The 16,965-nt window shown below is 39.0% G+C and overlaps 1 protein-coding gene across 1 annotated transcript in view; it reads right to left on the bottom strand.

Annotated features, from left to right (window-relative positions):
- The window catches only part of CDK5RAP2 (CDK5 regulatory subunit associated protein 2), a 72,231-nt gene that overhangs the window by 21,759 nt on the left and 33,507 nt on the right, over positions 1–16,965 (bottom strand). The window contains exons 19-26 of the mRNA XM_018074319.3: positions 13,550–13,645; positions 12,824–12,871; positions 12,020–12,207; positions 9,340–9,802; positions 6,538–6,802; positions 5,087–5,203; positions 2,429–3,026; positions 249–481 (exon numbers count right to left, since the gene is read on the bottom strand). Coding sequence (XP_017929808.2) covers positions 249–481; positions 2,429–3,026; positions 5,087–5,203; positions 6,538–6,802; positions 9,340–9,802; positions 12,020–12,207; positions 12,824–12,871; positions 13,550–13,645 — 2,008 coding nt within the window. The remainder of the gene's footprint in view (positions 1–248; positions 482–2,428; positions 3,027–5,086; positions 5,204–6,537; positions 6,803–9,339; positions 9,803–12,019; positions 12,208–12,823; positions 12,872–13,549; positions 13,646–16,965) is intronic.

Raw genomic sequence — 16,965 nt, 5'->3', positions numbered from 1 at the left:
AACCCACCTGGTGTTCCTGTGTCACCTGCTCCAGGTGACCCTGCCTTGGCAGGGGGTTGGACTGGGTGATCTCCAGAGCTCCCTAATTAGCCTGTGATTCTTGTTGGAGCACAAAAACTTTACCTTCCAAGACAGCCCTCCCCTATAAATCATTTTAAAGCAACCCTTCCACTAAAAACACGATAAAACCCTTCCCATTTGGACAACGTGAACACGTGTGACAGCGAGCACAAAACACTGCTGCTTACCATAGAGGAATTTCATTTCCAGCTTCTCAAACAACAGGACACTTTGATTCAGCTGCTCACGGAAGCCTTCAGCAACATAATAATCAACATCACTGGCCTGAAGCAGCTCCTCAAAGGCTTTAACCAGACTTGTCAGATGCTGATGGTAAGTGACACAGCCACAGCGGATCTCTTTAATTTGTTGGCATTGAAAGGAGAGCTCTCGAGCTTGGGAATGGACTAATGAATCATATCTGAGAAAATGAAATTATCTGTAAGGCAATTTGCTGACCGTAAGTGACACTTAAATAAAAATAAAAAGCAAATTAAACTTATATTCCTGGACTATAATTTTATGCGACTCGATTTGCTTTTAAAGCGCTTTTACGGCCGTAATGAGAGATGTGTTGTCTCTAAGTGTTGAGTTTGGTATTTATGGGCATAACTGGTGGGTTATTCTCCATCACTGAACTGCTTCATTTATAAAATGGGCCAAAACTAAGGGAATGACTCGATGGTCTGCTGGGAAAGAACCCGGATGGCACCAAAGGTGCCAAATTTAGATAAGGAAGAGTGAATCCACGAAAAGAAGTTTTAAGAATACACATATTTTTCCTGACTGGATTGTTTTGGGTTTTTTTCAGGATGGGTTTTTTGATGCTTTGTGGGTTTTTTTTCCTTAATTCATTATGGAAGAACAGAGCTGTCCCTTCTGAAATTTTATGTATTTACATACAAAAGCACAATAATGGACTTTCTGGTCTCACCCAGTCTGAAAATTCTGCATATTTCTGCATGTTTTTTACCAGAGACATGACCATGACAACCACTGTAGTGTCCACACTCCTGTACTTCACAAGCCAGGATATAAATTTCAACTCAATTGAATTTATTTATTGAGTTTACACTTGCAAATGTAGACATCCCCTTTATACTGCCACTGTCTGTACCACAGGTATAGTTCTTTGTACAGAATCATCAATTAGTGGAGAGAAAAATAGAGAGGATTTGAAAGAGAATCAACCAAAATCTATAATGGTCTGGGTTGTTATAGAATTTTTATTGTCACTTGTGTATAAAATAATTCAGTTTTGGGTCTGGCACTTGTGACTCATGATGTTGTCCTACACAGTGGCCATAAAAACTTCACAGTGACCCATATTGTCTCATTCCTTAATTTACAGTTAGATCTTCCTTTGTAAAATGGCTGAGGTGTATTTTCAAGGTATGTAAATTTGTATGGGCTACATAACACAATTGTATTTTACAACAGTAAGACTCAGAGATATAACAGTCCATGTTGGTGGCTGCTCAGTGTCTCCAAATATTTCTCCTCAAGCATTTGGAAGAAAGCCACAAGGCTAAATCCCTTTCTTTGTTACACTTCCTGGCATCCTACAAGCCCTCAGGACAATAACAATATTAAAAAGGGAAAAAGGGGGGTGGATGTTAAAAAAGGTTCACTCTTATGAGCCCCCATTCTGTGGCTGTGATTTGCACATATGTAGCCAAAATGCTGCCCCCGGTCTTATCATTCAAAAAGCAAGACTGATACTTTCCAGTCTCCCATAGATGATTTTCCAGCTTATGAGCTTATGCTATAAAATTTCATTCATTAATTTATATATATATATATATCCACTTTCACAGGAAAGCATCACAGCACTTCAGCTGCAAAATAAACGGGAACTAGAGCAGAAACGTCTTATTTTACACATGAAGTCTGGTCCCATGAACAGAAGGGCCAGCGTGGATGTGCCAGCCAACTGCCCACAGAAACGTTCCTGGCTTAAAAGGGATGTTCCATTTTCTTGCACTTGTCACCTGAAAAAACCCTGAGTGATGCAAAACTGTGACACTTGGATTACAGAGCTCAGCCCTTCTCACAGGTAACCTGAGATGTGGCTGCTCAAGGGAGGGTGTCTTGCAGCAAAGAGAGTTGTGGACCTGAGCTATGGGCAAAGACAAAGGTCTGTGGCACAGGACAGTTACACATGAGCTTATCAGGAGCAGTTCTGTTGTAGAGGAATATTGTTTTGTACTTCAAGGGGCCTTTTAACTAAGTATTTCAGTTTATTTATGGTAATGTTGGTGAAATAGCCTTTACTATAACACACTTCTATGTGAATAAAATTATCTTCATGTTACCTTCCTACTGCTGTTTACAAAACAGAATCTGAAATAGCAATGGTTTTACTCACTTGGATGGTGATGTTTCCCCCAGTTTGTTCTGAAGGTGATACACTTCATCAAGATGCACATTTGCAACTTGCTCTTTCTCATGTTCTGCCTCATTTTCCAACAGCAGTTCCTTAAGGTTTTGTGCTGCCCATGTATCAGGTGCTTTTGAAGGCTCTGAATTCCTGTTTTCAGCGTGGATCTCATAATCCAGCTGATGGACACCAGAGAATGCTTTGATGTCTTGCATAGCTTTATGTGACACTTGTGTTCCAGACCCTTCCACGGGCAAGGCTGCGTCACTCACAACTTCGTTAGGAACGCCACTGAGCAGGAGATGGTCAGAGCTCTGCAGCTGAAACAGGAACATTTTGTACTTTTCAAGCTCAGACTTCATATTCTTAATTCTTTGTTTCAGTTCTTCTACATCATCTGTGGCTTCACAGTCATCGGGTGCATCTGTACTTGTTCCACTCCATTTGCAGGAGCGCGGGCGCTCGGAACCCAAACGTGCAGTGGCTGAGTCCATGTCCTCGTGTTCCATGGGATAAAACTCTGCATCCAGCTCTTTTAATGAACTCTGAATATTCCCATTGCTAATGTTATGATGATTTTGCGTGTCTGAAAAACAGGAGGCTTGAGAGTGAATATTAATATTTCTTTATCTGACACTCTGTTCTCAACAGCACCAGAATGAATTCATTTCATTCTGCAATAGCAAAATGAAAATGCAGATAATTACCAGCTATACAATATTAGTTTGGGACTTTTGACCTCTTTCTTTGATTTGTCTGTTAATTCAATAATTCAACCCCTTATCACCTTTCAAATAAACAATACTCAAAATACACCCACTTTCTTTTCCCAAACGATTGGAAATTCCTTTTGGCATATGCTCTCCTGAATCAGACACCATTGAGGCCCAGACCTTTGCAGTCACAAAGATATAACCTCAAACACGAGACCATAAGATTTCAAAGGAGACTCTGACTTTACATGGTTCTTCCTAAAGCTCCTAATTAAATATTCCTCTTCTCCTCACTTCAAAAATCTATACAAAACCAATTGGAGCATAAAGTCAGCGGAATTTTAAAAAGGTTATCAACAAAATAGTAAAATTTGAAGAAGGGGGCTTTAATAACTTCTTTTTAAAGGTTGATCTAAACAAAATCCATTAAAGTGTTGGTGTTAAAGGTTTTACTGGCACACACTTGACGTGCACATCACATTCCTCAGGTGACTTTGCCATTCCTAAGTAATGCAATCACCCCAGATTCAGCCCAATAAAAGTCATATATTCCTACATATAATCCATGTTTATTCTTGTGTGTGTATTGAGGGCTCTATGTGTTAGTAGCTGGCAAAATGATTATTTTCTAGTTACCAGTAAATTAAATTTTGCCCTCCTATTAGTTCTGCAAAAGATCACTATGAATTAGAACTTCCCTTTCGGGAGTCACTCATTGATCTTTCAGAGGCCTTAATACTTTCAGATTGGTTTCCATGGAGAATTTGAATGCCCAGGTTCAAGTTTTAAATCAGCACAAAATCTCAGGAGGAGCAGCTCTATATGAAGGCCCAAGTCAAGTTCAAGCACAAGCAAATAAAAATAAATATAACATAAAGCTTGAATAAAATAAAGCTGTGATACTGGGATATCAACACTGCCCAGAGAAGCTGTGGCTGCCCCATCCCTGGAAGTGTCCAAGGCCAGGTTGGACAGGGTTTGGAGCAACCTGGGCTAGTGGAAAGTGTCCCTGCACATGGCTGGGGGTTGGAACAGGATAATCTTCAAGGTCCCCTCCAACCCAAACAGTTCTGTGTCTCTGTGCAACACTTCATTCATCAGCTTCTCCTCCTTCCCTACCAGTGGGTTGCTGCAGTAACACAGATGTCAAAAAACCCAAATACTTGGTGAACTCTTAAACTCTGAAATCCTGATTCCATGTAAACAGATAATAAACAGATAAAATAATAAAAACAGATATTAAGGAAGAAATATTTCAGATTAGAGCACTGGCTGTAGTTTTAATTAACCAGTGCCCTTTAATTAAAGGAGAACTAATAAGCTCTCTGTGCATATATGGACACACATGGAGTACAACCCTGCACACCAAAGGATCACAGATTTGGCCATATCCTCTCTCTACAGTATTAATCAGGTTATTCAAGCTCTCCCAAAAAAGACTAATGGATGATGCAGAAACATGGAACACATAGTATAAAGCCTATTTATATTTTCATTAAACGATTCCATTAGGTTTCAACCTAATTGAATGCCTTCAAATAATTCAGATAAGCAAAATTCTATCATTCAATTGCTTCAATCCAATAGTTCAGAACTAGATGCAGAAGCAATAACTAACAAACATTTAATTCAGAGGAGAGTTCAGAAGTGAGGACATTAGCAACAGAGATCAGAGTCAGGCAAATAACTCATTACTTTTACTGGAAACCAGACTCATAAATCCCTGTGGCCCTTCTGAAAGCACAACTCTGAAAGACCAGCTTGGATCCTTGGAGCAATTAATCCATACTAGCTAAGAAAATGAGATTTAAAACCCACAAATAATGGCAAGGGAGATGATTACCTGCAGCAATTTATGATTTTATACAACTCAGAAAAAACTAGAATTTTAAAGTTTCCTTTTTTCTAATACTATACCATATAAATTCCTTACCTTGATAGTTTTGCTGATTTTTGTCCATCACATACTCATTCTTGTCCTCTGCACCTGGATCAACACCTTCCAACTCCACCTGGGTTTCACTATTATCCACTTTGAGCAATGAGTCAACTGGAGAACAGTGGGGGAAAGTAAAACACAATTCAGTAAGTGACTGAAAAAAATTAAATGGGGACAGTTAAAAGAAACAAAACCAAAAAGCAACCAACCAAAGCACAAAACAAAAAGCAAAAACAAACCCACCTCACAAATCCCAACCCGGTTCTCTGACAATTTGGAACAGGAAAATATTGGTCATGTGTAACAGTGCTTGCACATATTTTTAAAATACTTGAACTAATTATAAGGATAACTACTGAGAATGACTTGCAAAGGCTCCTACTAACAAATGAAGATAAACATTTGCAAGTCCCCTTTGTGATGTTACAGTTCATCAATTTGTAGTGCATTTTTCAATGTTTTATGTTAAGTTTAGAGAAAAGGCTTCCAAGTTTCTCCAGCATGAGCACTGATCATAAACTAATCTTCTGCAATCTCCCATTGCAGCAAGCCTTGGAATTACCAAGTGTGCAGTACAAGTGTTACCCAGGGGAAAGAAATCAGTGTGGAAAGGAAACCACAGGAGTGCAGCTTCTGATTCATCTCAGCATTCAGTTTAAAAGTACTGCCCTTCTCAGCATTCTCCATGGGCTTTGCACCTACCAGAATTAATTGCTCCAGTCCCATCACCTTAAGTATTTACAACAAATTGTACCATATCTGTCCCTTTCCACAACAACTTTATCAACAAAAAAGTCTCTGCAAACTCCGTGTTTGACAGTGGTTCACTCACCACTTGATTGAAACTTATTTCTCACACTGACACTCCCTCCCCTGTCCTTCAGATCTCTACTCAGTTTTTATTCTAACTGCTAAGTGCATTTTTGGTTTTTTACCACTCCAAATCTTTCTGTAATACCCATTGCTCTCTGTCTTACAATTTGTCATAGTTTGCTGATCCTGACACTTTGTCAACAACTGAGTTTAGATTAACCCACCACACTGGAAACAGACACAGATTACTTGATTGATCCGTGGAATATTGGAAAAACTTAATTATGCAGCATAAACAAATAAAGTATTTTTTACTCTCCTGTCTCCATTACTGACAGTTTTCATTAAACTTGGCATCCTATAAAGGAAATTTTTTATTTACCTAAACACTGACATATACATGTGCATGTGTGGTACTCTGTGCATCTGTCATTTATTATGGATTTTGTGCCATGTGTACACAGCACTTCCTATTCCATAAAAAGCTGGTTTACATTTTAGTGGCAAAGAGGAAAAAAAAAGGTGTTTTTCAAGATCTGTACACTGTTTTCAGCACTGTAGATATATAAAGACGATCTGCGTTTAAGCCACTATTCCAAGCAGCACAATCACCACGTCTGTTCATTATTTACCTCTCCCTGATGTGCTTCCCTGGGCAGGCTCTTCTCCAAGGTTTTCAGCTCCAGACTCATCCAATGAGTCTCCATTAGTTTGTGCCTGCAGTGGTTTGGTTTGTGCTTCACAAGCTTTCAGACCTTCCCAGGGTGTCCTGGTACAACACTGTGGTTCTGACCCCGATTTCTGCATCCAGGAGTTCAAAGGCACATTTCCTAAGGGTCTGGAGGATTTTAAGAGCACGGGCAGACGGGATTTCTTGGGCAGGGAAGAAGAGCCAGCCTGCGTGGAATAAAATGGGGAGTTGTAGCTCACATGTAACAGTCAGAGCATAGGAACTACAAGGAAACATTTTGTAGAAAAATAAAATTCTTCCTGTAAGATCAGTCAGCTGTCACTTTAGTTTTGACAATAAGTTTGCAATGCCCTTGGCTACATGAAAAATAAACAGAGAGGCAGAAAACCCATTCCACTGGTACAATTTTCTGTAAGTACCAGCTGCTCATGCATCCACAGCCTCCCAGTGACTGGCTTCCAGCTCAGGAACCAACACAGCAAATCCAGCAGTGACCAGCAAAGGTTTGTAACCAGTAGAACTGTTAGTTTGGAATTTATGGATGCCTTAGGAAAATAGTTTCTCACCCAAACTGACCTCTCTAACTGCTATTTCCTACTGTCATTTATATCATAAATGTCTGCCAGCCCAGCAACTTAACACCTTTAAGTTAACTTTAAAACCTGTTCCCCTTAAAACACATTTTTTTTTTAGTTGAGGATCTTCCTCATTTTTAAAAAATTCTGAGCTTACTTTCCTTTCTTCCTTTTGTTTCCACCTAACAACCCCTATTTCCATAACCCTGAGAAAATCAACACAGCTTTGCATCAGCCACAGGGGACATTTATCCTGCCACAGAGAAATTCTTCATGAACAAAACCAGCTCCTTCACCCATATAGTCTATAAATTGTTTCTGCAGCATTCCCAGTTCCTACTGTAACAGACATTCTGTCACTGGAATTGGGGGAAGTTAAATTTCTTAAGTCACCACATTTTAGCCTCTCGCCTTTTGGAAAGTCTGCACAAAACAAATGTTCCTTGTTTAAACCACAGAGCATAAAATAGTGCTATCTCCAAAAAAGATAAAAGCATGCTATGTGTTGATGAGAGTTATGGAATTGTGTGCAATAATAATAATAAAAATCAATAATGGCATGTTCAGATAGATTGAGTTTATTTTTTTGCTGTTCATTTGCTCTACCAGTGTCCTGAGTCCCCTAATTTCTTTCACCACCCAGTGTATTCTGAAATACCTTTTCTCATTCACTTCTTGGCAATTATAGTCTTTACACAATTCAAAATAATAAAATGCAAGTTCCATTTTCCTAATGCCATACTCAATCCCTTTTGTACATACATGAATACAATATCATCCATAGGCTGAAATATAAATCCAGAACTTCCAGTTAACTAAACTGCATTAATAACAACAAACCATTCCCAGCTGTCTCAGGGCTGTGGCACAGACACATATGTCACCCAGATTACCCAAAGGCCAGTTCAGCTGGGTAATTTATAAAAGCCATTCCAGAGCTAAAGATACACTGCATTAGTCCAAACAAGAAAGCTTTTAAAGCAACTGATTCAGGGATTGCATTGAGGTTGCAGCTGATTAAACTAGAGAGGAATCAGAAGAGTATATTGAAACTCAGGGAAAACAGGAACCTGGAAAAAAGAGAAGTGCAGAAACAATCACAGGATGGTTTGGGTTGGAAGGGACCTTAAAGCTCACATCATTCCAACCCCTGCCATGGGCACAGACACCTTCCACTAGCCCAGGTTGCTCCAAGCTCCATCCAACCCGGCCTTGAACACTCCCAGGGATGGGGCAGCCACAGCTTCAGAAAAATGAATCCAAAAGGAACAAGCCAGAATAAAAATGAACAGTTCCTAATTGCTGCCTCACATAAATCTCTTGATCACTAAAGTCATGGGAACCACTCTTTGCAGAAGGTGCTACAACATTCCCCATTAGAAGTGCACAAAATCAAAAGCAACGCTCTCCTTTGTCTGCGCCGCAGGAGCCAAGATCTTCAAAGAGTTTTCAACTTCACTTCTATCACTGCTGCTGAAACAATACACAGGAACTCTTTAGCAGACACTGTTTTCCCACCTCTTTGTTTGGGATCACAGGCTGCCTGCAGACAGAAGGCTCGAAAACTCAAGTTCTGTCTGTGCTGACAGAACAGATTCTGTGCTCTCAGGTTCCAAACCAACACGACAAACTGCCCCCCAGTTTCACAGTGCCCCACTGGCCACACTTCTCTAAAAGCAAGACACAATTATTAGATGTTAATTGAAGGCTAAAATTAAGATTGGAGTTCGTGGAAGTCTACCCCTGACTCCTCACCAGCCTGCTCTCAGACATGGTGCAAGGAATTTTCTAGAACACATTTGCCATTTCGACTCAATCAATGAGTTCACTCTGCTCAGGCTCTGCAGGCTGTGACCATCTCTGCAGGAACACAAGGCAGTGCAGAATCAGGCCATTAAGCTATAAACTCTTTTTCCAAAAGCTGTAATATTTACTAGTATCTGGTCCCGGTGAGGATTGAAATTCAGTTAATTAACGTTCCAAAGCAGGCTGAAGTATGTGATGAAAAGCTCTGAACATTAAGAACAATTATCTAAAATATATTTGGCTTACATCTCTTTTCCTAATATTAAACATTACACAAAAGTAAGATTTAATATTAGAAATGAAACATATTTTTTCCCTTTTATATATCTATTCCCTAAGTACCAGAACGAGAATAAACTTACTTCATTTGTTCTTGTAAAAAAAAGTCTTTCATGCTGTTCACCCTTCTTATACACATTTCCTTGCTGATGTTCTCTTTCTGCATTTAATCTTGAATAGTTTGACTTTTCTTCTGAGGCTCCTTTTTTGCCTTCATGTTTGAATCTCATGACATTACTCTCTAAAGTCATTGTTTGTGTAGCTGCATCTTTCAATTCCACTTTCAACAACTGAATATCCTTATTAATCTGTGGCACTGCATCTGGATAAAGCTTCTCTTTCCCATCAAAAGTTGATTTCAATTTTACTTGCTGCTTTAAGAATTTAGTGACCTGCTTGAAACGTTTGAGTTCAGCTCTTAGTTGAATAATCATTTGCTTAAGATCTTTTTCATCCTTTTTCTCTATATCTTCACTTGAACATTCTTCCTCAGTCATGTTCAGATGATCTAACAGTTCATTTACAATTTTCATTTGTTCTTGTCTGCTGCACTCGGGAAAGAGGAGAGAAAAGCCATGAATTTAGATTTTTATTTAAGCAAACAAAAATACCTTCTAAGAAACTCTTCTGCTGTGTCGTGACACATCTGAAATTCCCAGGAGATTCTGTTTTACTCACTAATGAATTACGAACAAACAGAGTTTTTGAAACCCTTTCACAACTCAAATTCTATCATAAATTATCTCATCAGTGCTTTTCTCCTATTTATAACCATATATGCTCTACTGTCCCTCTCTCAATTTATGAACTGACACTAAACCTCTGGTAACTAAACTGATTGCTTATGTAACAAAGAAATATATGAAATATGAATGGATTTTCGAAAAAGTTTACTCTCTACCTTAAAAATTAATTTATACCAAAACCACGGGAGACTTTAGATCATGGAATCACAGAATATCCTGAATTGGAAGGGACCCACAAGGACCATCAAAGTCCAACTCCTGGCCTTGATGCTGAGTTTTTCTAAAAATCTATCCCTTCATGTATTTTTAATGTAACAGGGAAGATGGAAACGGAGAAAGCAGCCAAAAGCCTGCAAAACCAGCTCACTGCAGACCACCAAACTGCCCCATGGATAACAAGTGGTTCATGGACAACAGTTTGGAAAGTGATGTTTAAGAGAAACTGAAGCCAAATAAGAGGCATTTCAAGCACAAGCAAGCTCTCAAATTCCACAGACAATTTTGTGTGTCCAATAGAGAGCTGTTTGTGCCATTAAACACATAAACCAGCATTTTAAACAACTGCATTTATATAGTTTAGCATTTGAAATGGTAGAAGCTAACTAGGCTTTTTATGGCTTTCTCTGGCATCTGATGTCATTAGTGAGAATTCAGTTATGCAAAGTACAGGCTCATCACCCGTCAATCTGGTCATTTATACTGGAACATAGAAAAAATTACACGCTAGAGTGGCAAAGATGATGGTGCTGGAATCGCTCATTAGCAGACTTTTAAGTAAAGTTAACAAATAAACAATGTTTTCTGTTCATCTTCTAAGGGAGTAGTACCTCCTCATTCACCACTAACTACTGCTGTGACAACTAAGACCATGTATGCCTGTTGGGAGAGTTTTAAATAGTAATGTAAAAATAGAGAATTGCTGGAGTAAAGCCAAGTGCAGGGTGATGAACACAGAAACCAGGATTTGACTTGTGTGATATTCTGCTCCCAGCATTGCTCAGCAGAGTTTATGGGGAAGGTCATTCCCATCACCCTCCAAAAATCACTACACCCAGTGAAGGAACAGCACTGAAAGGCATTGGAAAAGACACATAATCCTGGACATAGTGATTACAGTGGAGAAAACCAGGAAAGGAAAATGAGAATCATCTCCACCAAGACTCTAATTCAGTTCTCAACCAGGAGATAAGTGGTGTAAGCATGAAATTGGGGAAACTAGTCAGGGAGTGTGGTTTTCCTGTACAGGCATTTCTTGCTTGGTATCGGCCAGTTCCTATGGAAATGAGCATTTTAGCTGGGAATTGATCAAATCAACACACACAGACACTTCAAAACCACTGATTACACCAGGGCTTGTACAGATGAGTGTCTCCTCCTGCATTGAAAGTGATCCAAATACACACAGAATGGTTCATCTCAGCACAGTCCTACAAGTGGTTGTACTGGAATAATCTCCTATTCAACTGCAGGACTCGGGCCCCAAAACCCCCTGAACCACTGACAGAGAGCAAACCTCTGCCCAGGCAGTTCAGGTGAAATGTATAGAGTACCATCCATTCAAAATTATCCCTGTAAAAATCATTGTAACTCCAATTCCTCTGCCCTCAGATCCCCATATACATAATTTTTACAGCAGTAAAGTGTTGTCCCCTCCACCACACCACCTGTGCTCTCAGATATTTTGGTTTTTTAAAGAAAAATACCACCTATTATGAACTGAGCCCTTTAACTCTGCTAGACCCCATCCTAGAAGCAATCAGTCCCTGCAGCAAAGCTCCAGGTACCAGTAACTTTGGAGAGTTTCTTTCTTGCAATGGGTTTTTCTTAAGGATTTCTGCTGATAGTGTGTTTCCTAATTACTTAATTGCATGATAGACTAAAATGGCTCTGAAGGTGTCTTGCCAATCTCTCAGGTAAATTAGACAGTGCCATTATCCAAATTCACTTTAGCAAAATTACTTTATTCTCTTCTCAAATAGAAATACTGTCAAAAGCAGTGCATATCCCTCATACTTACGTAGATTCCAGCACAGATGTTCTATTTTCTCTTAAAAGAGATGTGAGCAAGCTCTCTTCTGTTTCATACTCACTCATTCCCATTCTGCCCAAGTGTTTGTCAGCTGTATCATGCTCAAATTGAGGCTTAATTGGACTCCTATAATGTCTGTCTTTGCAGAAACTCTCTGAATAGCCCGATGGAGTTATCTGCTAAAAAATTGCAAACATTGTCTTATTACACAGGTATGTAATGTTCTATTAAATTCAGGGCTGTAATCTTTTTTGTAATCAGGTTTGGTAATTCCTGATGCTCTTTATCTGCATTAAGAAGCATCCACAGACATTTCGCTGACTATTTATTAATAGGAAAACCAATTAACATCTATTTCATATGATTAATTCATAGGGATCAGTTGTTTAGGAAGGAGTAAGAAGATTTCCCTGAAGGTCTTTATCTGTGAAGAGGTATGAAACTTCTGGAATGTTGCCTGCAAACTGCAGCTAACATTTTATTAGTTCAACTTGGAGTCATCTGTATTTACAGTACAAATTCTGTCCTGGGATCTCCAGATGCAAGTGATGGCTGGGACAGGAAACAACATCAAGCATTTACAAGCTGCCAACTTCTTGCAGAAAACACTGTAGGTGTGTCCTAGGAAATTTCTACCTGGGATCTCTGCAGTCATTCAGCCCCCGTTAAAACAATCAAAGTCAGTGCCAATCACATGAGAATTCAGGCCCATGTGTGTGGGTACAATTTCCACCAGCAGAGAGAGATGAGGATGTTAAAGAGCCAAGAGAATCTTATCAATACATCACTAACCTGTTTATCCACCTCACAAGGAAAATCCAAAGATACTTGAAGGCATACCTGGTAAACAAACACAGAAATTACAAATTGCATCATTATTCTTCAACATTACTATACAAAATGCCCCATTTTGTGTCATATTTTAGCATGTTACAGTTTTTAAACCCCAAAGGTTCAATTTTAATTGCACTTGATGATCCTCTAAGGTCCCTGCAATCTGAATTATTTTGTGATTCTGTGATGCTTTATATTAGAATAAGAGGACAGCAGATTCCTGTGTGTATAAAAATGCAGTCTACCAGTTACCAAGAACATCAAGTACTTCAAACCTGAAGAAAGATCTACAGTCTTTTTTCCTCAATCACAGCAGCAAATGAATCTCACACAATTTGTACTATAGGCCTGGGTGCAATGGAGGGAGAAGATCAGTGTGTGTTTAGGTAAAGAAACATGATTTGAAGGGACTCTCTGTCACCCCCTTTCAGGATGACTATAAGTACTCCAACAAGAGAACACAAGGTCCACAATGAAACCTATTTTGACTGTAAAGCCAGCAGAAAAATACAGGAAAAAGCTTCCACAAACTCTTAAGGATAACAATCAGTTGAAAGCAAACTCAGATAACAAGAAAAGCATGCTTTGGTCGCAAAAGACTTTGTGTTCTAAGAAAATAAGAGATTTTAAAGGCATGCAGAGAAGAGGGCACTGTAACCCAGTGTACCCTGAGCAGAGTCCTACCTGACTGACCCTCTCACAAAACTGACTGTTCTGCATCTTCCTGTCATTGTCACCATCTTCAGTCTGCATTACAGGCTCCTCTGTTGTTTCAAGACACTACACAAAGTATGGAATGATGTGAAAATGTAGCACAAAAAAAAAAATACTGTGATATGAAACATGCATAAATAAGTCAGTGACATGTCTTAAAAGAAAAATAAAAAAAGCCTGTAATACAAAGTAACAAACACTGAATTAGATTTCTTCGACAAGAACAAAGAAAATTAGTACAAACCCCAGGAATGACTCTCATCAAATACAGTGAAACTTCATCTTATACATTCCTTTATTTTTATTTAACCCTTTCTCCTCAGAATTTATAAAACATATAAAACCAGTCAAGCCCTTGTGGAGCTCTGTCTCCTCAGTCGTATTCTCGTTGTGCCTATTCTATTTTCCAATTTCCAGAATTTATATTCATTTGCTACACAGTTTAGGCTCTTCTCCAGCATCCAAGAAACAGATTCAGGTGAGAGACTGGAGGGAAGGGAACTGGTGTCTCGGGGTCCTGGATGTGGTATTTATAGCTTGGTGCTGAAACTCAGCAAGAGAGAAACCTGCTTCCCCAGAATCACAGGCTGCAAAGTCCTGGCTCACGAGTCAGTCCCATGGCAGGCAAAAAGGATTCTATGAGCAGAGTTATTTCTGCTTCCTAAGAACACTGGGAATTGAATGTATGTGTGGGGTCTGATTTTTTAATTGAGCACACATTGAATGTATGTGTATATATATATATATATATATATATGAAATTAATGAGAAAAACCTTTTTAGCTCCCAATCCCTTGCAGTAGAAGCCACTCTAATGGTTTTTAGCACGAATTTTAAAAGGCAGAAACCGGATGGTGCAGTGTATTAATACATTTGCCTTTTACAATTAGAATTCTATGCAGAAAACTTAACTTCCAAGTCATGTTTGGATTATTTTGGTATTTTCACTCAGATTTGGTTTTCTAGGACAACACAGAAGAAAGACAACTTGAAAACTGGAGGAAGACACAGATGGGACTATGGTGTATAGCAAGGGTATGCATTATAAAAAAATCTTTTTGTTGTCATCATGGGATGACAAAAGTCTAATAATGTTAGCTATTATTAAAAAAAACTGTTTAGATTTAATCTTCCATGTGTAGATTAAGGACAAACCCTGCATTTGTGTATTAAAAATGAAGTAGTTTGCACATGTAACTTATCCATCCAATGCAACCACCTTTTATAACTCAACAGTTTTTAGTACCTGCTCTTCCAAGGCCAGTATTTGGTTTTATAAGTGAGGATTCTTAGCCTGAAACTACTGCATAAGACCAACAGGTTATAAATACACTATTACAAGGAATCACTGCAGGTTGAGCCTGGTCCTATGGTCCTCTCTCTGAGAGGCTGAAGACAAATTTTCTGTTCTCCAAGGAATATAACCTAATGTGCAACAAAATATTAAAAGAAAATAAGTGTCTCAAGGCCAGAAAAATAAACCTACCAAGACTAAGCTGCCTGTTTTAAAGTATTTCCTTGGAGACTGAAAACCTTGAGAATGTTTTTTTGAAATGAACCCCTGATATGCTTGGTTTGCAAAGATCCCCAGAGCCCTGAAGGTTGAAATCACTGAGGCTGCTTCTCTCCAAGAAAGCAGATGTTCAGAGGACAGTACAAAAACAACCTCTTCCTCTCCTTTTTCTCCCTCCCAGCATGAACAGGAAGGCAAGAAACAGAGGACTAGGGGCTATCAGACCCTGCAGAGGCACCAACATGCAGATTCATCTGATTTGTGCTCCAGCTCAGGGAAGGAAAAGCAAAATAGGAACATTTTAAGAACCTGAGAAAGATACATCTTCCTGTGTCTGTCCAAATTCCTCTTATAACACATGTTAGTGTTATCCCAGCACCACCTGCCAACAAATTTTAGCTCAAAACCCACACAAAAAATAGAACATAGGGTTTTTTGACAGTGCTTATTAATATATAAAACACACTGTTGTCACGATCCATAACCCAAAATCCAGGTTGCCATTTATTGCCAGGCCTGATAAAATGACAAATGGTATAAATGATAAATGATAAAAACTTTTAAACTAGAAACTTTTAACTAAAGAGCCTTTGACTTTTGAGTTCCAGAGTACTACTGTCATTCTGGCACAGGTTAAAATCCATATTTAATTTTCTTATTTCCTTAACCAGAATTGTGGGATTTATTTATATTTTACAAGCTTCACTCCTCATCATTCTACATCTAATTTCGTGTAGGGAGCTTTCAGAGAGCAGGTCTGTGTGTACTTGTCATGTGGAGACAAGCAGGAGAGCACAGTGTCCTGTCATAATCCCAGCACAGGACTGGAATTCCTTTGGAATTAACTGCAGCATCCTTGGGGGTGCAGCACCCTCTGCAGGATGATAAGGCAAAATGCAAAAAATATTAATTATGGGAAGTGCAGGCACTCAGAAAGGGATCACCCCACAAGCTCTGTGCCCAGACCTGTTAGTGACACATAAATTCATTATTTCAATAAAACCACGGCACCCCTAAAGGTCTGTTTCTCATTTAAAATGTATTTCAATTAAAGGTAGCATGAGTAAGCCTTAAAAATTGAAAAAGCAAGAATATTTGGTGACTTTTGATGATTGTTCAACAGCACATCCAGGAAAAGACATGAGCCTTTTTCCTGAGTCCTGCAGAAAAATCACCAATACCACAGTCCCAGTTCTGGAATCAGCCAGTCCCTACACATAAGAAATTCAAACTGTTCCCGTCCTTGTTCTTTTAATTCAGAAATTCAAGGCACAAAATACCAGCACCATCATTATTCCTTCCACATTTTTTTCCTTCCTATTCAATATGTTCTGCAAACAACAACGGGACTGAAAGCAAAAACCACAAAGGAATATAAAGACAAGCACTACCAGCCACACTTCCAGAAATATTTTCCAACAAGCTGGAAGGGTCAGTAGGATCTCTCAGAGCCTCCTGAACACCCTTCACCACTCACACACAGTAACACATGTGGGGACCCAGCTCCCAAAATGTTTCTCAGTGGAACCTCTTCTTTCCCAAAGCTAAAAACAGTCTCAGCCTCAGGAAAAAGAAGGAAATACCAGCAAGGATTATTTCCACAGTGCTGGGGGCCCCTTCTTCATGTAATTTTCTGCTCTATATGAAGAAACAGCCACACATTTAGGTGATCTGAAGTGTTATTCTCTCTTTTTTGGCTACATTGGACCCTTTTGTTTTGCAGATGCAAAGGAAACCTAAACCAAGCTCAGAGAATTAGACCCAGCATGAGAATGACTCTGCAACAGCAAAGAGATTTTCAAGAATAACTAAAATGTTATATAAGATACTGCTTTCTTTGTAAAATTAACTATTTCCTTCCCTTTCAATTGAC

Source organism: Manacus vitellinus, unplaced genomic scaffold, assembly GCF_001715985.3.
Source record: "Manacus vitellinus isolate BGI_N305 unplaced genomic scaffold, ASM171598v3 scaffold_27_pilon, whole genome shotgun sequence".
Taxonomy (NCBI): domain Eukaryota; kingdom Metazoa; phylum Chordata; class Aves; order Passeriformes; family Pipridae; genus Manacus; species Manacus vitellinus.
Note: the sequence above shows the minus strand (reverse complement) of the source record. Positions and strands in the feature narration are given on the sequence as shown.